Source organism: Hemitrygon akajei, chromosome 5 (assembly GCF_048418815.1).
Source record: "Hemitrygon akajei chromosome 5, sHemAka1.3, whole genome shotgun sequence".
Lineage (NCBI taxonomy): Eukaryota > Metazoa > Chordata > Chondrichthyes > Myliobatiformes > Dasyatidae > Hemitrygon > Hemitrygon akajei.
Genome location: NC_133128.1, coordinates 23,091,789 through 23,119,090, shown reverse-complemented (window position 1 = coordinate 23,119,090; position 27,302 = coordinate 23,091,789). Strand labels below are relative to the sequence as shown.

The following is a 27,302-nucleotide window of genomic DNA, read 5'->3' as shown; positions in this document are numbered from 1 at the left end:
AGGACTAGAACACAAGAGCAAGGATTGGTCAGACAAAATCTGGAGTATTGGAATCAGTTTTGGGCTCCTGATTTAAGAAAATAGGTAACACACACAAAATGCTAGTGAAACACAGCAGGCCAGGCAGCATCTATAGGAAGAAGTACAATTGACGTTTCGGGCCGAGACCCTTCGTCAGGACTAATGTTAGAAGGGTCTCGGCCCGAAATGTCGACTGTACTTCTTCCTATAGATGCTGCCTGGTCTGCTGTGTTCCACCAGCATTTTGTGTGTGTTGCTTGAATTTCTAGCATCTGCATATTTCCTCGTGTTTGCGTTAAGAAAATAGGTGCTGGCATTGGAGAGGGACCCAAGGGAGTTCAAAATAATGATTCCAAGAAAGAAAGGCTTATTGTATGAGGCCTGTTTAATGTTTCTGGGCCTGTACTCAATAACATTTAGAAGAATGAGAATGGATCTCATTGAAACCTATTGAATATTGAAAGGCCTAGATAGAGTGGATGTGGAGAGGATGAGTCTAGAACCAAAGGGCACAACCTCAGAATAAAAGAATGTCCCTTCGGAGATGAAGAGGAATTTCTTTTGCCAGGGCGTGGTGAACCTGTGGAAGTTACTGTCACAGACAGTGGTGGAGGCCATGATGTTGTATTTATAAAGTAGATGTTGCAGACAAAGATGTCCGCAAGGAAGACACAAAGTCACTGAACATGAATGTCCAGAGGTGGGAGGACATTGCAAGCAATCGCTCTCGTTGGCGGCTGGAACTACGTAGAGAGCTAAAAAGCGGAGAAGAGAAGCTGAGGCTTGCTGCTGAAGAAAAGCACACTCACCCAAAAAACAGCACCAAGACAACACCGGAGGGCAGCGCCCTCAAGTGCAGTCGCTGCAGCCGAGACGGTCACTCCCGTGTGGGCCTCTACAGCCACAACAGATGCTGCTCTACCAACACAGACTGAAGCAAGACTTTCCAGGTGCAGATCCATGATCTTGCAAAACTCTTGATTAGTAAAAGCATCTAAGATTATGAGGGGCAGGCAGGAGAATGGAGTTGAGAAGGATAATAAGTCAGCCATGATGGAATTGTAATTCTGCTCCTAAGGTCTTATGGTCTTTTGGGCTAAAGGAGTTTGGGCAAGGGTAGATTTGTGGAATAAGGTTATGTGAAGAACATGAATTAAATTTGAGGCATGAAATTTAGACATTTAGAAAACCATGATATAGTGTGTGTGCACTTCCTGACCAAGAACTTGGTCTTTCTTTTGCATACATGTGTCACAAATTCTGTAAACCATTACTCAGTTGATATTTGCAATGTAATTTACCTCAAATTTCTCTGAGGTTCCAGAGTGCAATTGAACACTTCAGCCAGGAGGTGGCACTCCAACAACTTTTGTAACTCAAAACAAAAAAATTGATGGGAATGACAGGATAGAAGATTATTTAATAGTCGTTGTTTTTTTTTTAAAAAAATTATCTTTCACTCTAGTTCTGCACAGCATTTGTCTGATTTCATCCCTGGCTTTCTCCTGTGGCTCAACAAGGTGCTTCATTGTTAACTGTTAGTTCTGCTTTGTTGAAGCTGTCAACTTCAGATTAGTTTGTTGTCATAAATACCAGGGTGCAGTGAAATTCCTTGCTTATGTGAAACTCAGTAAAAAGTACATGTGGTAATAATAAACTGTAATAATTATAGTTACAAGCACAAAACATAGATTGGAGCTCCCCCCCAACTTTTTATTTTGTTGTCTTCCCCCTTCCTTCTCAGTCCTGATGAGGGTCTCGGCCCAAAACATCAACTGTTTATTCATTTCCATAGGTGCTGCCCGACCTGCTGAGTCCTTCCAGCATTTTGTGTGTGTTGCTTTGGATTTCCAGCGTTTACAGATTTTCTCATATTTAGGATTAGTACAATATCTGCTACCTGCTACTGCCCCCCTCACACAAAAGCCTTATATACCCCCCCAAAAAAACTGGATGTATGTTTCTATTGCATTTTACACGATATTAACTTTTCTCAAAGCCCATTGCAACCAAAATGGTATTTTAGAAGTGGTTCACAAGAATTACAGCAGTGCCTCTCCATTCCATATTGTGTCGAATTTATTGCACTGTTAACTCTGTAAACATTATGCGAGCAAAGAACTTAATTACTCCCTGGTGTATGGGACAATAAATTAATCTGAATCTGATCTTCAGACTCAGACGGACGCCAGGTAATTCTCCAGGGAAGCCAGCACACAAATAAAGTTGGTCTGACAGGACATTACCTCAACAATGTCACACAGAATTTACCTTGGTTTTACATTCAAGTTTTATCACGTACATTCATAATTCTGTCTCTCAGCTTAGCTTTTTAGCACAGCAGGAGAAACTTCTTTTCTTTTTCAATCTTTTTTATTGATATCAACATATTAAAAAAACAGAAAATGATACAGAATTATTGGGATTACATTGTTAATCGGTAACATACATGAATATATACTCAATTGGTACATGGGAATTAAATCTCCCAAAATCATACATAGTACAAATATGATGTACACAAAGCAAAGAAAATTGGAATAATAATAAGAAATAAGAAAACAAAAGAGAAACAAAAATTATATATATATACCCCCCAAAAACTAAACTATCATGCTAACCACTAACTAAAAAAAAAGAAAAAAAGAAAAAGAAACATGGGCTGTTTATAATATCTAAAAAAAGAAAATGAACCATAAGTGTCATCAGCTCTGATCTTCTCTACGTGTATAAAACAAGAAGAAGAAAAAAAAAGAAATAGGTTTGGAAAAGGTCATATTACATCATATGAAAATATTGAATAAATGGCCTCCGAGTCTTTTCAAATTTAATAGAAGGATCATATATAACACTTCCATTTTTTTTCCCCAAGTTTAAACATAACATAGTTTGAGAGAACCAATGAAATGTGGTAGGGGGATTAATCTCTTTCCAATTCAACAAAATAGATCTTTTAGCCATTAATGTAAGAAATGCAATCATCCAATGAGCTGAAGGAGTTAAATGCTCTATCATTAGTAAACCAACTATTGCGGTAATAGGATGAGGTTGTAAATCAATACTCAATACCATTGAAATAATATCGAAGATATCTATTCCAGTATTTTTTCAAGGACAGACATGACCAAAACATATGAGTTAGGGAGGCTATCTCAGAATGACATCTGTCACATAGGATTTATATGAGAATAATAACGAGCTGGTTTATCTTTGGACATATGGGCCCTGTGCACAACTTTAAACTGTATCAATGAATGTTCGGAACATATAGAGGATGAATTAACTAATTGAAGAATTTTTCCCATTTTTCAATGGGTAAAGTAAACTTAAGTTCCCTTTCCCAATCATTCTTGCTTTTATAAGATACATCTGAATGTATTTTTATAATTATATTGTAAACCGTTGCTATTACACCTTTCTGAAAAGGATTTAAATCTAAATTTTTTTCCAAAATACCCATAGAATCCAGATTCCGGAAGGTCGGAAGCACAGTGTTTAAAAAGTTTCTAATCTGCAAATATCTAAAAAAGTGGGATCTAGGCAAATTATATTTATTAGATAATTGTTCAAAAAACATAAAACAATTATCCATAAATAAATCAGAAAATCGTAATATACCTTTAGTTTTCCAAGCTAAATAGGCTTGGTCCATAATAGAGGGATGAAAAAAGAAATTAGATATAATAGGAATTGCTAGAACAAATTGATGCAACCCAAAGAATTTCTGAAATTGAAACCATATGCGTAGAGTGTATTTAACTATCCGATTGTCAATTTGTTTACGCAATTTAGAAAAAGCAAAGGGAAGAGAAGTCCCTAAAATAGAACCCAATGAAAACCCTTGCACAGATTTGGTTTCCAAATATACCCAGTGAGGACTAAAAGATAAATTGAAATCCCATAGCCAACATCTCAAATATCGGATATTGATTGCCCAATAATAAAATCTAAGATTCGGCAAAGGCGGTCCACCCTCCTTTTTAGACTTCTGTAAATATATTTTACCTAACCTAGGATTTTTATTCTGCCATATATATGAAGAAATTTTTGAATCAACATTATCAAAAAAGGATTTCTGAATAAAGATTGGTACCGCTTGAAATATATATAAAAATTTAGGTAAAATAATCAACTTAATAGCATTGATCTGACCTATCAGTGACAGAGACAGTGGTGACCATTTAGTAAACAAATGTTTAATCTTATCAATTAAAGGTAAGAAATTAGCCTTAAATAAATCATTATGCTTTTTTGTAATTTTAACCCCTAAATATATAAAGTTATCAGTAACCAATCTAAAAGGTAAACTTCCATAAATTGGAACCTGCATATTAAGGAGAAGCAGTCCTGATGAAGGGTTTTGGCCCGAAACATCGTCACTACCTCCTCCCATAGATGCTGTCTGGCTTGCTGAGTTCTGCCAGCATTGTGTTTTTATTCGCTCTTATTAAGGTTCAGTTTGTAACCAAAAAAATTACTAAACTGAGCCAACAAGGATAGAACTGCTGGAATGGATTTCTCAGGAGTACAGCAGGAGAAACTTATTGTTCATTTTTAAGAAGTACTATGTGCCCATCCTTTTGAGAAGCAATACTGTCTAGGGCCAGGAAGCCCATTTTTGACTTAACCAAGACTTCAAGCTACTCTGAAGAAAAAGCACTGTCAATGTTAAACTAAGCCTCCAGCCATCTGACCTGATCAATGCAGTTGTGAAAACATTATATGTAGATGAGGTTGTCACTAAGTGGAAAAGCCAAAAGGCATAGGAGCAGAATTAGGCCATTCTGTCCTTCGAGTCTGCTCAGTTGGAATTAGGCCATTTGGCCCATCAGGTCTGTTCCAATGTTGATGTCAGGAGTGGGATTTGAACCCACACTTGTATTTATAAGCAATATAAACACTTATATTACTTATATTATATTATTGTGTCACAGAGATGAAGACATAAACCCCATTCTTCAGGCTCGACCTGAGAAAGATCCCCTCCCGAGCTGTCTTTTCGTGCCAGATGGTGTGTTCCTCTGCAACTCGTTAGTATGGCTTTCTAGCTTGTAAAAATTGGAAGTGCTTGGAAATACTGTGCAGAATTATTATTTCTCTAAGAAATTACTCCTCAGAATAATTTAAGATAAAATAACTGTAGTTACCTTGTTTTATTAGCTGGAACTATCTACATTCTTTGGTTTGGATAGGGTGCCACCACTCAAGATAGTGATTATTGGTAGATAACCCTTCACGGAAGAGATTAACTAATTAAGTAAATTAGTCTTTGCATTGATATATACTCAGTGACCACTTTATTAGGCATACCTGTATGCCTTGCAATCAGCCAATCACAAGGCAGCAACTCAATGCACAAAAACATGCAGACATGGTCAAGAGGTTCAAGAAGACAAACGTCAGACTGGGGAAGAACTGTGATCCAAGTGACTTTGACTGTGGAATGATTGTTGGTGCCAGAAGGGGGCGATTTGAGTATCTCAGAAACTGCTGATCTCTTGTGATTTTCATGCACAACAATCTCTAGAGTTTACAGAGAATGGTGCGATAAATGGAAAAAACATCCAGTGAACAGCAGTTCTGTGAGTGAAAATGCCTTGTTAATGAGAAAGGTCAGATGTCAGACTGGTTGAAGCTGACTGGAATGTGGCAGTAACTCAAATAACATGTTACAACAGTGGAGTGCAGAAGAGCATCTCTGATTGCACATGTTAAACCTGGAAGTGGATGGGCTACAACAGCAGAAGGCCATGAATATACACTCAGTGGCCACTTTATTAGGTACAGGAGGTACCTAATAAAGTGATCACTAAGTATAATATAATCTCCCTAAATTAAAGGTACTGATACACACTATAAGACTTAAGGTCTTAGTACAAGTTTAAGACTTTAGAACAACTACTCTTAATTTGGGGCACTGGTATTGATCCTTGGCATAAGGAAGGTTGGGAATGCCTGCCCTAATGCTACAAGGGGTGATTGATAAGTTTGTGGCCTAAGGTAGAAGGAGTCAATTTTAGAAAAACTAGCACATTTATTTTTCAACATAGTCCCCTCCTACATTTACACACTTAGTCCAGTGGTCATGGAGCATACAGATCTTGGACCTCCAGAAAGTGTCCACAGATGGGTGATTGATAAGTTTGTGGCCTAAGGTAGAAGGAGATGAGTTATACAGCTCTCGTTACATGCACATGCTGGTCAACTCTTTGAGTGATTATGCAGAAAGTTTGAAGTTAATAACTCATCTCCTTCTACCTTAGGCCACAAACTTATCAATCACCCCATGCTGTGGACCACTTCTGGAGGCCCAAGATGCCGACTTCTACAAAGAAGGGATCCGTATGCTCCACGACCGCTGGACTAAGTGTGTAAATGTAGGAAATATAAATATGTTAGGTTTTCTAAAATGGACTCCTTCTACCTTCGGCCACGAACTTATTAATCACCCCTTGTATTACAGCATCAGTGAAGCAGGTACAAAGTTCAAAAGAAGATCAAAGTTAATTTATTATCTAAGTACATACATGTCACCATGTACAAACTCGAGATTCTTGTGTGCATACTCAAGAAATTCAACAAGCATAATGGAATCAATGAAAGACTGCACCAACAGGGCGGACATCCAGTGTGCAAAAGACAACAAACTGTGCAAATACAAAATGAAAGGGAAATAATTATAATAAGGCAATAAAAACACTTGCTATAACCATATTAACATATTCTTTTGGCATTAAATATCTTGGTCTGAAATCAATTTGGAAAATTTATGAAGAAAAATAAGAACTGAAATGACAAAATTAAAAAGCACCATATAGACTTGAACACACTTAGATTAACACTAACTGCGACAGAAAGGGGATGAGAAATAACAGACATAAAAAAACTAACACACCCAAAATGCTGGTGGAACGCAGCAGGCCAGGCAGCGTCTATAGGAAGAAGTACAGTTGACGTTTCAGGCCGAGACCCTTCGTCAGGACTAAATGAAAGAAAAGATAATAAGAGATTTGAAAGTAGTAGAGGGAGGTGGAAATCCAAAATGATAGGAGAAGACAGGAGAGGGAGGGATGAAGCTAAGAAATTAAATCCACCGTGATTCAATGTTATAAAACAATACAAGGGGGATACAGAGCTGGAGAAGGGAAAGGATCATGGGATGGGAGGCCTAGGGAGAAAGGAAGGGGGAGGGGAGCACCAGAGGGAGATGGAGAGCAGGCAAGGAGTGATTGAGAGAGGGACAGAGAAAGAAAAATGAAAGAAATAAAGGGAAAAAATAATAAATACGTAAGTAAGTAAGTGATGGGGTAAGAAGGGGAGGGGGTCATTAACAGAAGTTAGAGAGATCAATGTTCATGCCATCAGGTTGGAGGCTACCCAGACGGAATATAAGGTGTTGTTCCTCCAACCTGAGTTTGGCTTCATCTTGACAGTAGAGGAAGCCATGGATTGACATATCAGAATGGGAATGGGACGTGGAATTAAAATGTGTGGCCACTGGGAGATCCTACATTCTCTGGCGGACCGAGCGTAGGTGTTTAGCGAAACGATCTCCCAGTCTGTGTCGGGTTTCACCAATATATAGAAGGCCGAACCGGGAGCACCGGACGCAGTATACCACACCAGTCGACTCATAGGTGAAGTGTCATCTCACCTGGAAGGACTGTCTGGGGCCCTGAATGGTGGTGAGGGAGGAAGTGTAAAGGCAGGTGTACCACTTGTTGCGCTTATAAGGATAAGTGCCAGGAGGGAGATCGGTGGGAAGGGATTGGGGGGGGGGGGAACGAATGGACAAGGGAGTCATGTAGGGAGCGATCCCTGCGTAAAGGGGTCCCTGATGAGGGATGCTGCTTTCCTACAATAACACTCTGTGTAGATGGGCTCATTGGTGGGGAAGACTTTACCCATGGTGGACTGGCACTTATCCACTACTTTTTGTAGGATCTTCCATTCAAGAACATTTGGTGTTTCCATTCCCAGCTGTGATGCAACCAGTCTTTATACTCTGCACCACACAACTGGCAGGGGAGACATACAAGGATGTTGCCTGTATTGGGAACTTGGCCTTTTCTCCTTGGAGCGACAGAGAATGAGAGGTGACCTGATAGAGGTATACAAGATGATGAGAGGCATCAATCGTGTGGATAGTCAGAGGCTTTTTCCCAGAGCTGAAAATGGCCATCACAAGAGGACACAGTTTTAAGGCGCATGGAAGCAGGTACAGAGGAGATCTCAGGGGTAATCATTTTATTTATTTGCAGAGAGTGGTGAGTGCATGGAATGGGCTGCCGGCGATGGTGGTAGAGGCAGATACGATAGGGTCTTTTAAGAGACTTGAACAGGTACATGGAGCTTAGAAAAATAGAGGGCTATGGGTAACCCTAGATAATTTCTAAGGTAAGGACATGTTCAGCACAACATTGAGGGACAAAGGACCTGTATTGTGCTGTAGGTTTTCTATGTTTCTGTAAAGGTTTTTCAAAGTTTTAGATATCATGCTAAATCTTCGATCCCACCGCTATCTGTAAGGCGGTTATACGTTCTCCCCACATCTACATGGGGTTCCTCTAGGTATTCCGGTTTCCTCACACATTTCAAAGAGATCCGAGTTGATAGAATAATTGACCATATGGGTGTAATTGGGCAGTGAGGGCAGTTTGGGCCATTAGGGCCTGTTACCATGCTGATTCTCTGAATAACAGATGAATAATAATATCACACTGCTAGAATGAAGCTGAAGTCAGAATTTAAAAAATCAGATAGGAGTCACAAAGGACACCTGTCTTTGGGCAATATAGAGAAGTACAGCACAGAAACAAGCTCTTCAGCCCACTAGTCCATGCCAAAACCATTTAAACTGTCTACTCTCATCAACCAGCACCAGGACCACAGCCCCATACCCCTACCATCCATGTATCAATATTGAACATTGAAATCGAGCTCCCATGCACCACTTATGCTGGCAGCTCGTTCCACACTCTCACAAACCTCTGAGTGAAGAAGTTTCCCCTCATGTTCCCCTTAAACTTCTCACCTTTCACCCTTAACCTATGACCTCTGGTTGTAGTCCCAGCCAACCTCAATGGAAAAAGACAGCTTGCATTTACCCTATCTATACCCCTCATTATTTTGTATACCTCTATCAAAACGCCTCTCAATCTTCTACATAGTAAACAATACAGTCCTAACCTATTCAATCTTTCCTCATAACTCAGGTCCTCTAGACCCAGCAACATCTTTGTAGATTTTCTCTGAACTGCGTAATAATAGCAAATATAAAGTATCTATACCGGAATTTCCATTCCCTGATGCAGGATTTTGTTCCAGAACATTGATAAGTCCTCCCATAGATGCTGTTCAATCTGCCAGCTGCTTGTTTATTGTCCCATATTCCAGCATCTGTATTTCCACTGCCTGCTCAGCTATGTTCCCCCTAAGCTGTGCATGCACACACACGTTTTTCAACCAGTGCACAAATGTACGTACAAAAGGTTAGTTACCTAAAATAATGTAATTAATAATTATACTTATTGAAAATAATCTTTTAACTAAATAGGCATCCATTAGTCGCGTGAGACCATGGATTAGCGCCTTGGAAGGTTTTTCCAGGGCGCGGGCCTGGGCAGGGTTGTATGGGAGACCGGCAGTTGCCCAAGCTGCAAGCCTTCTCCTCTCCACACCACCGATGTTGTCCAAGGGAAGGGCACTAGGACCCAAGCAGCTTGGCACCGGTGACGTCGCAGAGCAATGTTTTGTTAAGTGTCTTGCTCAAGGACACAACACGCTGCCTCAGCTGAGGCTCGAATCAGTGACCTTCAGATCACTAGACCGATGCCCTATCCACTAGGCCACGCGCCCTTTAACTAAATGTTAAAATAACTGAGTGACTTAAATATATATGTTATTTTGTTGTTATTCTGTGCAGTTTTATGTCAAATGTTTTGTAAACCTACATAAACTGTGCCATGCGTGCATTCAGTGCGCACATACTTCTGTCACAGGAAAAAAATTTGCACAACATAAGATTTTTGCGCACACTGACTACTAAAAGTTAGAGGGAACGTAGCTGCTCGGGTGGAAATAATCCCATTCCCATTAAGGCAGTCCATCACTGCCTTCTCAAAGGCATCTAGAAATGGGCCACGAAATGTTGGCTCATTTGGCGAAGCACACATCCTTTGAATTTATACATCCATATATTATCAAGGGATGTGGCTTTGCAGAATTATTCTATTCCATTTATTTATTGGGATACAGCATGGAATAGGCCCTTCCAAACCTTTGTGCCGCACCACCCACCGTTCCCCCAATTTAGTCCTAACATAATTATGGGATAATTTTCAATGGCCATTTAACCTACCAACCGGTATTCCTTTGGACAGTGGGAAGAAACTGGAACACCTGGGGGGTCACATATAAACTCCTTATAGACAGCGGTGGGAATTGAACCTGTGTCACCTGTACTGTAAATCATTGTGCTAACCACTGTGGTACTGTGCTGAATATATACATACAGTACCTGTAGAATGTATTCACCCTCCTTGGAAGTTTTCATGTTTTATTGTTTTACAACATTGAATCACAGTGGATTCAATTTGGCTTTTTGATACTGATCAACAGAGAAGACTCTTTTGTGTCAAAGTGGAAAACAGATTTCTACAAAGCAGTCTAAATTTATTGCAATTATTAAACTCAAAACAATTGATAGCATAAGTCTTTACCCGCTTCAAGTCAGTATTTAGTAGATGCACCTTTTGCAACAATTACAGCCTTGAGTCTGTGTGGATCAGTCTCTATCAGCTTTGCACACCTGGACACTGCAATTTTCCCCCATTCTTCTTTACAAAGCTGAAGCTGTTAGATTGCATGGGGATACTAAGTGAACAGCCCAGACACAAATTCTCAATTGGATTGAGGTCTGGACTCTGACTTGACCACTCCAGGACATTAACTTTGTTATTTTAAGCCATTCCTGTGTTTTGGCTTTATGCTTGGGGTCATTGTCTTGCTGGAAAACAGATCTCCTAAGTCGCAGTTCTCTCACAGACCGCATCAGGTTTTCCTCCAAGATTTCCCTGTATTTTCCTGCATTCACTTTACCCTCTACCATCACAAGCCTTCCAGAGCCTGCTACAGTGAAGCATCCCCACAGCATGATGCAGCCACCACTATGCTTCACTGTAGGGATGGTGTGTTTTTGATGATGTGCAGTGTTTGGCTTACACCAAACGTAGCATTTAGGCTGATGGCCAAAAAGCTCAATTTTGGCTTCATCAGACCATTGAACCTTCTTCCAGCTGACTCCCTTCTGGCAAACTCTGTCTGAATTTCATTTGTATTTTTTTTCCCCCAACAGTGGCCATCTCTTTGCCACCCTCCCATAAAGCTGCAACAGGTGAAACACCTGGGCCACAGTTGTACACACAGTCTCTCCCATCTCAGCTTCTGAAGCTTGTAACTCCTCCAGAGTTGTCATAGGTCTCTTGGTGGCCTCCCTCACTAGTCCCCTTCTTGCAAAGTCTCTTAGTTTTTGAGGACGGCCTGCTCTAGGCAGATTTACAGCTGTGTCATATTCATTCCATTTCTTGATGATTAACTTAACTATACTCCAAGGGATATTCAGTGACTTGGAACTTTTCTTGTATCCATCTCCTGGCTTGTGTTTTTCAATAACCTTTTTACAGAGTTGCCTGGATTGTTCTTTTGCCTTCATGGTGTAGTTTTTGACTCACCAGCAGTTGGACCTTCCAGATACAGGTGTATTTTTAGTGTGTTCTACCACAATCAATTGAAACACCTTGACTACACACAGGTGATCTCCATTTAACTAATGATGTGACTAGATGTAATTAATTAATTGATTAATGATGTGTAATAATGTGATAATCAACTGCCTGCACCAATGATGATTTGGTGTGCTATAGTAAAGGGGATGAATAATTATCAATTATTATGTGTATTATATTTGTAATTAATTTAGATCAGTTTGGAGATAGCCATTTTCACTTGGACATAAAAGAGTCTTTTACTGTTGATCAGTGCTAATAAAGCCAAATTAAATCCACTGTGATTCAATGTTGTAAAACAATAAAACATGGAAACTTCCAGGAGGGGTGCAGTGATTGGTTTTTATAGGCACTGTGAATCTGAACAGATAATTGGTCATTTTAAATTGTTCTGTGATTACTTTAGGCTATATATGTAGGCACTTTTCTACAGGCCAGCATAATGGTAGGGCTGGTTCTCCACAATTGTGATGATCTACATTCAATCCCAACTTCATTCTGTAACACAGCTGTTAATGCAATGTTTTACAGCAGTGGCTGTAAGATCGGGGTTTGATTCACACTGCTCCTGTAAGGAGTTTATACCTTCTCCCTGTGACCATGTGTGTTTTCTCCAGATGCTCCAGTTTCTCCCCATGTTCCAGGGATGTACAGGATAGAGTTAGTAAATTGGAGTCATGCTATGTTGGCACCGGAAGTGTGGTGACATTTGCAGGAGACTGTGTTGGATGTTGACACAAAATCGGCACATTTTATTACATGTTTTGATGTTTTTGTGATAAATACAGCCAATCTTTGTCTTTGAATTCAGACTTCATCAAAAAGTATGCAGAGAACTGTGTACCAAAGAGGTCAATCCAGGGCTTCCCCATACGGAAACCACGGGCAAACACAGGGACCCAATTCCTACAGAACTTTTTCCCTTTATCTCAGTACATGTAACAATAATAGATTAGTTACAAGACAGCGATTCGGCGACACGCTGGAGGGCAATGGAGGTTGCTCTCCGGGGCCTTACACTCATTGTGGGCCGAATGATCTCCACCTGAGTATTTGCACGTCTGAATAATTTTTAAAATGAAGCGAGATACCCGCACAAAGGCTGCTGGATGTCTTTGGTTAGATTGCAATGTGTGGACACGGGAAGTTTTACAGCGTGTCAGTGCGCCCCACGGCCGAGAGCTGGGCACCACAATTCCCAATTCTCCGCACACATTCACTCTGTCGGGGAGCCTTGGCAATTAAACAACTGAGTCAACGCAAGGGGGGAGATGGCAACGTCCCTGTTCTGTCAATATGTACAGCAGCAAACGAGAGGGGACTGCCGAGAGTTGTAAAATGATTCGGGTAGAGGTGACCAGAAGTTGCTGAGGAGACAGCGGTGCGATTTGCGACTTACCACTCACTAGAACTCGCAGCGGCGACCTCATTCTCTCGCTCACCCGCCGCCGAGCCGCAGACTTACACAGACTTCGGTCTCTCCAAAGGGAGGGCGGGGATCGAAACCGACTCCTCGCCTAGGTGCGGCTGCCTCTGGAATCCTTCGCCTGGGCTCCCGCAGACAGTTTTCGTTTTCTGCTAGGCGCCAAAGAGGGACGGGGCAGGGTAACTGTCTCCCTAGTGCAGGTATGGCAGGAGAATGCCCCGTCGATGAGAATCCGAGCAGCAATTTAAGCTATGAACAATTTAACCGGGTGGTGGAATGATCCGGGTAAGGGCGTAGCTAATGGGCTGAAGAGACTCCTTCCACAGGATAGGAGGAAAGAGATTTCTGAGGTAATTTCGTACACCGAGGATAGTCAATGAGCTGCCAGAGGGAGTGGTAGGGGCAGGTACAATTGCAGCATTTAAGAGGGTACATGGAGGTGAAGGGCTTGGAGGGCAACCAGGTGAACTAGCAGGGCAATGCTGTTGTCAAAGATGGGCCAAAGGGCCTGTTTTCATGCTGTGGTGTTCTACCACCAGAACTCTAAGTCTGATGCAGGTTTGCGACCTGAAACATCCACAGTTCCTCCTCTCCACTCATACACTGCTGAGTTTTCTAGTAGATTCTTACTTCCTTGTAAACGTCATTGAAGTCTGAGAGTTATAATAGAGTTCCACAGCAGAAAAACAGGTTCTTCAGCCTAACTAATCCGTACTTACCAAGAACCCTAGCTAGTTGGTCCCATATGTAACACTTGCCCCATATCTCTCTAAATTGTTCAGTGGGTATGTTTGAAGTGGAAGCAGATAGGTTTTGGATTTGTAAGGGTGTCAAAGGTTATGGGCAGAAGGCAAGAAAATGTGTTTGAGGAGGATAATAAATCAGACATGATCAAATGGTGGAGCAGACTCGGTGAGACATCTGGTCCAATTCCGTTCCTGGCTTATGGTCTTAAAGTATAACCATTTAACAATTACAGCACGGAAGCAGGCCATCTCGGCCCTTCTAGCCCTTGCCGAATGCTTACTCTCACCTAGTCCCACCGACCCGCACTCAGCCCATAACCCTCCATTCCTTTCCTGTCCATATACCTATCCAATTTTACTTTAAATGACAATATCGAACCTGCAAGTAGTTATGGAAAGGGACACAACTGGTCCACATGTTCAAGGTCTAAATTGGGGCAAGGCAAATTTTGACGGTATGATACAACAGCTTGCAAAGGCTGTTAGGAATAGATTGTTTGTAGGAAGAGGAATTGCAGTGGGAGGGTGAGGTAGTGAGAGCTCAGTGTCTGCATGTTTCTGTTAGTGAAGGGCAGGCTGGCAAAGGTAAGGAACCCTGGATGATGAGGGCTATTGAGGTCCTGTCTAGGAATAAGAAGCAGGCATGGGTCACCTACAGGCATCTGGAATTAAGTAAATCCCTGGAGGAGTATAAATGATGTAGAGGTGTCCTCAAGAAGGAAATCAGGAGGGCAAAAGCAGGAAGAGAAGATCAGGGGAAAATCCAGAGATTTTATCGGCATGTTAAAGGAAAAAGAGTAACTAGGGAGAGACTATGGCACCTCAAAGATCAAAGAGAACATGCTGGTGTGGAGCAGCAGATTCTCCCAACCAGGGGTCTTTTTAAAAGGAAAAGAAAATATTTTATCAGTTAGTATGTGGTTCCTTGTCCTGTGAAACTCAGACCGAGTTCTCCTGTGCATCGTGAGTGATTTCAGTTCTTCAGGACGCTGTACAGTTTGCCTGCGCTCTTGTTAGTTTTGCTGGTTAATTTCTGTGATAGATCTTTTGTTGGAGTTGCTGAAGCCTCTGTGGATTCCTGTACTCAAGTTCGCTAGTGACCCTTATACGGGCAAGATCTTTAATGAATATTTCTCATCTTTTTTTCACCCTGCAGAAAGAGCTGAAGACTTTGAAACCAGGAAACATAAATGGGGCAGTTTTAGGAATGAACTGCATTACAGTGGAGGGGGAGGGAGGGCTGTATGCCTTAAAAGAATGAAGGTAGACAAATCTTTAGGACCTGGCCATGTAAATCTGAGAACACTGTGGCTGACTAGAGATTAAATTATGGTTTACAGTTTGTCAGGATACTGTAGTGAAGCCCTTTTGTGGCATATCTGGTCTTGGTCAGTGGAGGCTAATTCTACGAATTTACCAAATAACATTCTTCAGATTCAGATTCAATTATCACCTGTACATTAAAACCTACAGCTATTTGCCTTAACAAGTAACGCACCCCAGTTGTGCTGGTGGCAGCTTGCGAGTGTTGCCATGCATTCTGGTGCCAACATAACATGTCCACAATGCTCAGCAGGAGCACAGAACACAACTAAACCAAAACACATTAAGTAACACATCAAAACAAGCCCCATTCCTCCTTCCCACCCACTCACCCACACACGTAAAGTCCTCCAACCCCAGGACAGGTGTCTTCAGCTTCCAGTGGACTCACAGATTTACATTTGTTTGATACCTCCAAAAGGATATCTTTAAATCACCCCAAAACAGAGAATACCAACCCACGTGTGTTGAACCTCTCCCTATATTTTACCCCTCTAATCCTCCAATGTCAGTTTATGCTTCATAAACCTCAGTGTTCAAAACTGAGTGTAGTTAATCCAACACACACAAAATGCTGGAGGAACTCAGCAAACCAGGCAGCATCTATGGAGGGGAATAAACCGGCGACATTTTGGGCTAAGGCCCTTCATTAGAACTGACTTGCTGCTGAGTTCCTTCAGCCTTTTATGTGTGTGCGGAATCTCTTGTGGTTTCATTTACTCCAAATAATGTGTTCAGGCAATCTGGCACGTAACTACACCCTGAGCATAAGGTTAGTGTTTTACTAGGGATATGCCAGACAAGAAAGGGACAATTCTTCAAAAGGAAGTTCCGTATTATATATCAATGTGTAAATATTTTTTGAATACTGGTGTGTTGAAATTAGAAATTAGACTTTGGTCACTTGCATAAAGTGGGAGTGTTTGTATGTTGTACCCTTATTTTTGAACTAATTCACCCTTGCCACATACTTTTCACCAGGTCATACTTTTATTTTCTACTCATTGTATTGTGTGATTATTTTTATTCATAATTAAAATATAAACATTTATATTCATGATTATTACATTCAGTAGTGTTAAATTATTGTTTGAAACCATAGCTCCACTGTGGAATTAGTTGCCACGAGCGGCAGTGGAGGCCATCATTGGGTGTACTTAAGACAGAGAGAGATAGGTTCTTGATTAGCCAGGGCATCAAAGGGTATGAGGTAATAGCAGGGGAGTGGGGATGACTGGAAGAATTGGATCAGCCCATGATTGAATGGCAGAACAGACTCGATGGGCCAAATGGCCTACTTCTGCTCCTATATCTAATGACCTTATACAATGTTTGAGGAGCTTCCCTACCTGCCACATTTGGAAAAGTATGCCCTTCTTCGGAACGGAAGAACATGGTCTCGCTATCGGAGTATTGTGTTAATTATTGGCAAGGTATGAGCTGACAGCAGGAATGGATTTATTCTCATGATTCACGTTCAGTGCATACAACAGAAGATGAATTCCTGCTCTGAGTCACAACTACACTCAGTGGCCACTTTATTAGGTATGGGAGCGGAACCTGGCGTGCTCTTTCATTGACGTAGTCCATCCACTTCAAGATTCGATGTGTTGTGTGTTCAGAAATGCTCCTGAATGCAACACGTGGTTGTTTGAGTTACTGCCTTCCCATAACTTCAACCAGTCTGGCCATTCTTCTCTGACCTTTCTCAATCCAAGAGGTTTTCACCCACAGATTGGCCGCTCACTGGAAGTTTTTTTTAGTTTCTCGCACCGTTCTCTGTAAACTGGAGACTGCTGTACATGAAAAGCGTAGATCAGCGGTTTCTGAGATACTCAAATCCACCCGCCAGGCAACCACAGTCAGTCACTCGGATGACATTTCTTCCCCATTCTGATGGTTTGTATGAACAACAACTGAACTAGTTGACCCTGTCTGCATGATTTTATACATTGACTTCCTGCCGGATGATTGACCAATTAGATATTTGCATTAGCAAGTAGATGTACGGGTGCACTCATAAAGTAACCACTGAGTGTAGTTAAATCTATAGCTCCCTACACACCCATTTTCCTTTTCTGGGAAAGCATCTTAAACAACATAGAGGCCATCCCTGGTTAATGAGCGAGTTGCCCATTATTGTTCTCCATAGTTAGAACAAGCTCAAAAATCACTCAGAACCTCCACAGTTCAATGAAAGAACAATTGATAAAAGAGGTTAAAGAGAGAGGAACCTAGTTTTAGCATGCACAGGAATTCTTTTGTGTGTGTACATCAGACTGTTAAAATTAGTAAAATTACAGGAGTATGTTCATATGTAGGGCCGTTGATAAATTGGGCATTAGTAAATCAGGGACAACATGTAAACATTTTCTGTGCATTCTTAAAACATTTCAATAAGACATGGGGGGGGGGGGTGCTTTCCCTTACCAAATAATCGTCTGCTTTTAATCTGCATTCCTCAGTTCACTGTTCCAATCCAGCAGGGTGATTTTATATTGAATGGAACGGTTTTGGGTAACTACATCTTTTCTCTGCAAAGATATATCTGTAAGTAATTACACACAAAATGCTGAAGGAACTCAGCAGACCAGGCAGCATCTATGGAGAGGAATAAACAGTCAATGTTTCCAGGGAGACCCTTCACCAGGAGCAGAAAGGAAGGGTGAGGAAACCAGAATAAGAATGTGGGGGAGGGGAAGTATGTTGAAATGGCAGAGTAAACTCTATGGGCTGTATGGCCTGACTCTATTCCTATGTCTTATGGTCTTAGGGGAAAGCAACAAAGAAGAAGAAAAGAGGAGAGTGGATCACAGGAGAAAGGGAAGAGGGAGAGGAACAGAAGAGTGGTGTGGGCAGGTGAGGAGAAGAGAAGGGGTGAGATAGGAGCCAGAATGGGCAATGGAAAAAGAGATGGGGGGAGGTGGAGAAATTCCCGGAAGTTAGAGAGATCAATGCTCATGTCATCACATTGGAGGCTTTCCAGATGGGATATGAGACGATACTTCTCCAGCTGCAGAGTGACCTCGTTGTGGCAGTGGAGGAGGACGTGGACTGACATGTCAGAATGGAAATGGAAAGTAGAATTAAAATGTGTGGTCACTGGGAGATCCTGGACCGAAGGTACTCTACAAAACGGTCCCTCATTCTCCAACAGGTGACATACAGGAGAATCTCTACATTGGGAGCCCCATTGTTAATATTACCTGGAGTTTGAAAACCTGAGATTCCTCAAAACAAGGCCAACATTTGTTGCACTTTCTGGTTGATACAGTTACTCAGCAGCTCCACACTTGAAGGAATCTCCTGCCTTTCCCTCATTGGAACTTGATATTGTTCAGGCCCCATGCCCACATGGCTGACTTGTAACCATTTTCCAGTGGAGTAGTAACCTAGTCATTCGACATTTCAGGCCGAGACCCTTCAGTAGGTACAAAGGTTTGACTGTACTCTTTTCCATAGCTGCTGCCTGGCCTGCTGAGTTCCTCCAAAATTTTGTGTGTGTTAATAAGGCCTGCTTGTATTTACCCTATCTATATACCCCTGTAACAGATGCAGGTGGGTCTGAGCACAATTGCAGACAGAGTTGGCATGTTGGTGAAATTACTTCAAATTTTACTTCAACAGTCAGATGCACCCAGCACAATTGTCTTGCCACATTCACTGTTCAAATTCCAGCTAAAATACGCAGGCAATTTAAGGGTTCACAGAGGCTTCAGAAGATCCAAGATCTTCTCACAAAATCCAAGGCCTCAGGAGGAAATCAGGCAAGTCAGTCCACAAAACAAAGGGGGCTAGATCCCAGGTAAGTCTTTTCACAGTCCTGACACAGGTAAATAAATCCACAGAGAGTGACGAACTCTAGCAGTTGACTCTAACAAGCAGAGTGAGTATCAAGACTGAGCAATTGGTAGGTGCAGCCATCACCCTTAAACAACTCTCAATCAGTCTCAGGTGTGTTTCAAGTCCAATAGAGACTCCTCCCAGTGATTGAGGTGAATATCTCCGCCCAGACAGGTAACACCATTGCACTTGGAGGTGTCAGCGCCACCTGCTGGGCACTCGAGGTGTTACAGCATCCTCCCTCTGCTGCTGACGTCAGTCTGGACAAGTATGGCTGTTCAGTTTCAGTTGGAGGACTCGATCTGGCAGGCCCAACCAGTGGATCCTAACTCAGGCGGGGGCCCGCCAGGGTGCCTCTATGTTCCAGGTACTGTTCCCCCTCTGGTGTTGAAGTGGGGGCACAACTCACCTATGGTGGGGCACCCCAGAGTTCAGAGGACGGTAGAGTTCATTGGACATCACTTCCGGTGGCCTCAGGTGAAGGGGGATGTTACTGGGTATGTTCGGGCTTGCAGTATGTTCCATCCAGAAGACCCCCACACAAGCTCCACCTGGCTTCCTGCACCCATGCCCATCCCCCAGCATCCTTGGTCCCGTGTGTCCCTGGAGTTCATCACCAGTCATTCTCCACCCCCCCCTCCCCTCCCCTCCCCTCATCAGGTAACACAGTCATCTTAGTCGTGGTTAACTGTTTTACCAAAGGTGTGCGTTTTTGTTCTGCGACTCGAGACTGCAGGCTTGGTGATGACAGAGGTGGTGCGGCATCATGGGATTCTGGAGGACATCGTGTCACACTGTGGCCCGCAGTTTACCTGCAAGTTTTGGAAGGCCTCTTGCTCACTGTTTAACACCTCTGTGAGTTTGTCCTCAGGTTCCAATCCTCAGTCCAATGGGGAAACCGAGAGGGTCAGTCAGGAGCTGGAGTAGTACCTGTGCTGTTATGCCTTAGAGCTCGATGCTGATATGGCCAGAAGTGGCCCACAATCAACTGGTCAACGCATCAAAGGGTATGTCAACCTTTGAAGCCCACTGTGCCTTTGTTCCTCCATTTTCTCTGAGACAGCGGCCAGGGCAGCCGTGGCAAGGTGAAGGAGGGCCTGGTGAAAAGCCCACGTGCCTCAGCGGCAGGCTGACTGGAGACGCAGACCGGCTCCTTCCTTCCCACCTGGACAGCAGGTGTGGTTGTCCCCCCCCCACCCCACACCACAGACTCCAGGAAGCTCTCGCCCTACTATGATAGACCTATCGAGATAGTAAGATGGGCTAACCCAGTGGCCTATCACCTGGCCCTGCCAGGGTCACTCCGGGTGAGCTGTTTTTCACATCTCCCTGTTTAAACCAGTTTTACCTCTCCTCCTGTTTCCTTGCCTCCGCCCTCCCATTTTCTTGCAGGCTGTCCAGTCAACACAGTTTGGAGGCTGCTTAACTCATGCCAGGTGGACCAGGGTATCCAATACCTAGTGGATTGGGCGGGCTACTGGCCTGAGTAACATCCTGGTAGCATCTCCTCACACCTTGGACTCGTCCTTCATTAGAGATTTCCATCAGAATCACTCAGACCTTCCTGGGCACGAAGAAGGTGCTCCTGAAAGGTCCTGGAGAAAACTCAGATGTCATCAAGGTATACAAAGTCTGACTGGTTCACCATGTCACAAAGAACATCGTTCACAAAGGCCTGGTAAACAGCTGGGCGGTTGGACAACCCAAAGGGCATTGTTGGTATCCATAGCGCCCGCTCGGGGTTTTCCATTCATCCCCTTCCCTTAGGCAAACTAAGTGGTAGGCATTACAGATGTTTGGTGAGGACCAAGGCTCCTCTGAACAGGTCAAGGCAGTCGATGTGAGCAGGAGGGGATACTTGTTCTTAATAGTGACCCTGTTTAGCTCCCTGTAATTGATACAGGGAGGTGTCCTTCTTGGTGTCCTTCTAAGAAACAAAAAAAACCTGCAGAGGCTGGTGAGGTTGAGGGGTGAATGAGACCATTGAGTAATGTCCTCCTCCATTGCCCTAATCTCAGGAATGGAGAGTGCACACAACTGACCTCTCCTGGCATGGCTCCAGGCAGCAAGTTAATGGAACAATTGTAGGGCTTGTGTGAAGGCAGTGATGAGGCCTTAGCTTTGGATAAAACTTCTGCCAAATCGAGATATCGTTCTGGTGCCTTGGTGTCTTCAGACTTCCCCAAGATCTAACCTGTGTGTGTCCAATCCAGTCGCTGAATCTTCCCCTTTTCTGGTGCTCCCAGTAGTAGGACCTGGAGGGATACAGTCTGAACCCATGAAAGCAGCCTTCCCTCTGACCAGGCAAACTGGACCATGAGCACAAAGCCACGGCTAACCTAAAGCTCGGGAGTCTTTCGGAGTCTCTACTAAAAGGAATGAGATCAGTTCAGAGTGCTTTCCTATCAACGTTTTCACAGGTCTGGTCATGTGCTCGAGCATTCCTGACCCCAGAGGGTGCCCACCCGAGGCTTGGATAGAGAGTGGTTGAGGGAGAGGGCTTATTTTAATGGGCAGGTTCAGCTGTCTTGCCTGACTGAGGTCTATTAGGTTCACCTCTGTACTTCAACCCACCAGTGCTTGGAGCCTGATCCAGATTAGTACTGTACCCAACTGTAGACGTGCTAGGGATCTAGATGTTTTCACCGATCCACTCGCCAGAGTCGCTCCCTCCTCCGGTAAGCCCCGGCCTTCCCCTGAAATTCTGGACACTGCTTGCAGAAGTGCCCAGCACCATCACAATTGCCCTCATCTCTCCTTTATTCCTGTTCCTCTCAGGAAAGGTGGGACCGGCCCAGCTGCATTGGTTCCTCTGCAGTTTGAACGGGCCGAGCTGGGGGCAAGGTGGCCGGTTCCCCAGCCCGCTCTCTCTGCTTCACGGGTATACCTTCGTGCAGACAAATCCCCCCAGTCGTGGATGCTCAGACAGTCCATTATAAGAAGCTGTGAGAGGGGCCTCACCATTCCACCAGCTCTCGGTTCTCAGAGTGCTAAATTAAATGGTGTAGGCTGCCACAGAGCGGGACCCCGTCTCAGATTTGTCAGCCACCATGCTGCTTCTCGTTGAAGACCTGGCGCAGCTCAAAAATAAGTCACAAAGCCTCTGGGGAGCCAGCAAAATGGACTCTCTGGAGCCGGTGACTGATGAGCTGGTTGACACAGCACGTCACTCATGGGGCCTGTTGGGGTTGGAAGTGTTGCAGTAGGTGGAGCTGGGGAATTGGAGGCGGTCGGGCTCACAGATCTCGGACAGCCTCTGCCACCTGTACAAGGACTCCTGTGAGCTGCTGTATTTGCTCGTTGTGAGCCCAGGAGAGCCCCCCGGTTGTTGGCTGCCACTCAAAAGCTCTGATTGTCTGCTACGATCAGGTTGTGGTTCAGTCTTGCTGTAAGCGATGCTGGTAGGTCTGAGCACAATGGCAAACAGAAATGACGACGGTGTTGGTCAAATGACTTCAAACTTTACTTCAACGGTCAGAGGCACTCAGTACAATGAATTGCTTGTTCAGATTCCAACTAAAATACATAGGCAACCTAAGAGTTCACAGAGAATATAACAAAAGGCTTCAGAAGATCCAAGATCTTCTCACAAGATCCAGGGCTTTAGGAGGAAATCGGGCAAGTCAGTCCACAAAATAAAAGGGTGTTTCCACAGGCGAGATCCCAGTTAAGTCCCAGCACTGACGCGGGTAAATAAATCCACAATTTATTCTAACAAGTTAACAAGCAGAGTGAGTATCAAGACTGAGCAACTGATAGACACAGCCCTCAGCTTCAAACTCCTCTCAATCAGTCTCGGTGTCTCAATTCCAATAGCGACTCCTCCCAGTGACTAGGGTTGAAGACCGGTGACATCATTGCTCTTCGGGGCGTTAGCGCCACCTGCTGGGCGCTCGATGTGTTACAAGCCCTCATAATTGTGTATATACCTTTATCAAATATCCCTTCACTCTCCTCTGCTCCAAGGAATAAAGTCTGAACCTATTCACCCTTCCTCTGTAACACAGATCCTCTAGCCCTGGCGACATCCTTGTAACTTTTCTCTGTACTTTTATTCTGCATTGTTTTACCATTTTGTAGTTGAATGCTGTGTAATGATTTAATCTGCATGAACCATAAGCAAGCCAATTTTTTCTTGCATGTATTGTGGTACATGTGACACTAATAAACAAACACCAATCCCAACAGGAGCTCCCGAACACAGGACCACCAATAAGGACAATGATAGCAAGTAGATGGGAAGAGCACTACTTCAGGACGCACCATTCTGACATGGGTATATCACAGTTCCATCATGATTGGAAAAGAGTACAGTCGACATTTCGAGCCGAGACCCTTCAGTTCTGCTGAAGGGTCTTGGCCTGAAATGTCGACTGTTTACTGTTTACTTTTCCATAGATGCTGCCTGGCCTGCTGAGTTCCTCCAACATTTTGTGTGTGTGTTGCTCGGATTTCCAGCATCTGCAGATTTTCTCTTGTCCATCATGGCTGCTGGGTTTAAACCCTGAAAACTGTCCACCCAGCACAAGGATCCCACTGGTTCAAGGCATTATACCTTCTCAAGAGCACCTAGCGATGGGCAATAAATACTGCTGTTGCCATCAACCCTGAGATCCACAAAATAATTTTTAAAAAGGAAATTTTAAAAGAAACTTGAATGTTTAACTTTGACAGTATAACGTTAGCTGTACATTAAGGGATAAAGGGAAAAAGTGCAATTGAAAAATATTGTGGATAGAAGAAATTTTCATGGGTAAGGTCCTGGGAAATACGTTTATTGTCCATTTCATTTTATTTATTTGCTGTGCTGACCAGCAATCCCCTGATTTAACACTAGCCTTATCATGGGACAATTTCAAATGATTAATTAACCTACCAACCGGTACATCTTTGGACTGTGGGAGGAAACCCACACGATCATGGGGAGAACATATAAACTCCTTACAGGCAGTCCTGACGAAGGGTCTCGGCCCAAAACATCGACAGTGTTTCTCCTTATAGATGCTGCCTGGCCTGCTGTGTTCCACCAGCATTTTGTGTGTGTTGTTTGAATTTCCAGCATCTGCAGATTTCCTCGTGTTTGCTCCTTACAGGCAGTGTCGGGAATTGAACCTGGTTCACTGGTGCTGTAAAGTGTTGTGCTAACCACTACGCCACCGTGCTGCCCGAACATTCACCCTGACAGCAGAATAACCGGAGGGAAGATACATTCCGATCCAGGTTTCTTTCATAGATGCACGTGTTATGATCATTGGTGAACAGAGTATAGTGGGCCTCAATTTCGAAAGGAGAAAATGGTTATGTTATTGTGGTACATGCGATGATTGGCAGCTATGATATTATCTCAGCAATGCATTTAACCCTGGGCAGAATTATGTGGTACTTCAGCAGATTGCAGGCTTATGTAACATTTAATTACTAATAACTTGTAATTAGACTGGGAGCCGAGGAGCGGATATTCCCGCTCGTGGGTTCTTTTGACACAGGATAGTTACCACTTGGGTTTGGCAGAATGGGGCATTGGCCAGTGGCAGGGGGGTCCAGATGGGCTAAATTTTACTTTTCCCTCTGTTTGCACAAATGTTAAGTTTATTTTGTCAAGTTATGCATAATTTATGTTAATTTTATGCCAATTTACACTTGTCTTTGTAATGCACTGTGCCTACTGCAAAGGAAGCTATGGAAGCCTATGAAAATAAGCTTGAACTGAAGATAGCGGAACACCAGGCCCTGCTGCATGAACACTGATGTACACAAGTAGGTGGACACTGGCACGTCCCAATGGTACTCCCATGCAGAGGAATCGGCCCAGTTCAGATGTCTTTACTCCCGGCGGTCACCCTTGGTCTCTAGAGGCAATTTGTTCACCTCAGACAGGTTGACGGAGATGGATTCATCCTTGGCCTGGAGGCTCCAAGTGGCCCCGGACTCACAGCGAGCGGAACTGTACGCTGGAATTTTTGTCCCCCCAGGGCTGCAGAATGAGGTAGAGTACGGGGAGCAGAGCAAGGTATCAAAATGGGAAAGTGGTCGGGACACAACAGGGTTGGAGTGAGGGTGCCTGAGGGGACGTTAGACGATTGGTTGACAGTGGGGAGGCAGTGATGAGGAGACTCGGGGGCATTAATGCTGCTGGATGTGATCCAGGTTGGAATGGCACCTCGGCAGCACTGGGAGAACTCTGTTTTAGTGACCTGTGTTTGATCCCAGCCCCCAGGCTGTCTGTGTGGAGTTTGCCTGTATCAGGATGCTCTGGTTCCCTCACACTCCCCGCAGACGCGCAGGTTGATAATCCGACTAGACACTGGATTGTTCCTTGTGTGGAGGTGGACTGTCGAATCTACTAGGAAGAAGGTAGGTTTAGGGTAATTGGGACATTGATGGATTTGGAGGACTGGGGGGGTGGGGGGGGGGGGCTTGGTCTTGCACTGATATCACTAACGTACACATTTCATCTCCCGTTCTCTGGGAGACACTGACAACATTCAGAAAACCTGGCCAAGACAACCTGTGCACGCACGGGTGACTGAGTCAGGGGGGTTTAAGGCCAATTCGATAGAAGCCTCTGTGATGCCATGCTGATGACAACACATAAATACACAAAGCTGTAGATCATGCATTGTTTTTCATTAATAGAAACAATTGTTGTCCAACATTTTTCCAGTGACCGTGCCTCATTAAATCATGCAAGTGGTCTACTAACTCTATTGAGGTTTCCCCGGGAGGAATGGTTTCATGACTCTGATGTGCAGATGATGGCAATTAGACACTTAATGTATCAGCTCAGATACAAAACTGGATGTCCAATGGCCACAGATTGCTCAGCTGTGGTTATCCTGCCTGCTGTCAGAGACGGGCTCCAGCACACGGAACTGTGCACTGATCAACAGTTTGAAAGGAGTTTGTATTAGAAGACTCTTAGTGTCCTTCCACATGGATCACTGACACTCGGGATGCTTGTATGTACATTTCACTGCATAGTCCACAAGGCAGAGGAGGCCATTCAGCCCATCAATGCTCTGCCATTCTATCATGGCTAAATTATTATTCCTCTCAACCCCATTACCCCGCCTCCCCCTGTGACCTTTGACACCCTTACGAATCAAGGGCTCCTATACAATATAGGACTCTGGTAACAGTGTATTTGGAAGTCTGGTTTTGCTGTCTATTATGAGACAAAAGGAATGAAGCGGAGGGTTGCCACATTGATTGCTGGGATGGTGGGTTTGTCATTTGGGATGAGATTGGGCAGGCTGGCTCTATGCCCTTTTGAACAAAGACAGCTGATCACACGTACACACATTATAGTGAATTTGGAACTGCCAATTTCCCCTTCTGGGGAGATCATAGACTCAAAATAAAGGTTTAGCCATTCAGAACCGAATGGAGAAAAAAAATCTTCATCCAGATGGTAGTGTGTATGAAGTGGAGGCTTGGGAACTGAAAATATTTAAGTCAATATTCAAAAATCTTTTGATTTTTAGTAAAATGAAGGGACAGGGTTTTAGCACTGAAAAATGAGGTAGAAAATAAATCTGTTCATGGTGGAGTAGATGCAAGGGGCTGATTGGTCCTTTCTTGCCTCTTCAGACATGGACTTTATCATTGTCCACTTCATCTGGAAGACTGAAGACCAATCCTCACTTCCATCTTTGAGAGAGACCTGTCAAACTCATTCAAAGGAACAGCAACAAACTTAGCATAGTGGTTGGCACCCAATGCTTTACAGTACCAATGACTTGCGTTCAATTACTGCCTGTCTCTGTAAGGCGTTTGTGACTGCATGGGTTTCCTCCAGGTGCTCTGGTTTCCTCCCACACAGTCCAATTTGTATCGGTTAATAGATTAGTTGGCCATTGTAAATTGTGCCATGATTAGGCTAGGGTTAAATCGGGGGGTTGTTGGGTTGCGTGGCTCGAAGATCCAGGAGGGCTGATTCCGCTCTGTACCTTCAAAGTGGCACCTTTCATGATCTTAGGACTTCATGTATATTTAACAGACCACCTGCCTCAGTTATCACTGCAAGATCCTTAGCAACAGAGCCAGTAGCAGTAGCTGTGTGCTTTAATTTAACCAGTATAAGCACAGTCTCTGTTGTAATGTAGGAAATCTGCAGCCTGCTCCCACAATAGTGGCGTAATGATGACTACATAATAG

At 43.6% G+C, this 27,302-nt stretch overlaps 1 protein-coding gene across 3 annotated transcripts in view; it reads right to left on the bottom strand.

Moving 5' to 3' along the window:
* LOC140727543 (protein FAM3B-like) overlaps window positions 1–13,768 on the bottom strand; it is a 44,692-nt gene extending 30,924 nt beyond the window's left edge. The window contains exon 1 of one of the 3 annotated variants that reach the window (XM_073045012.1): window positions 13,207–13,768. In XM_073045012.1, the coding sequence (XP_072901113.1) occupies window positions 13,207–13,237 (31 nt within the window). In that variant the 5' untranslated portion in view covers window positions 13,238–13,768. The remainder of the gene's footprint in view (window positions 1–13,206) is intronic. The other 2 variants (XM_073045011.1, XM_073045010.1) reach the window with 2 other exon arrangements.
* Window positions 13,769–27,302: the final 13,534 nt, after the last annotated feature.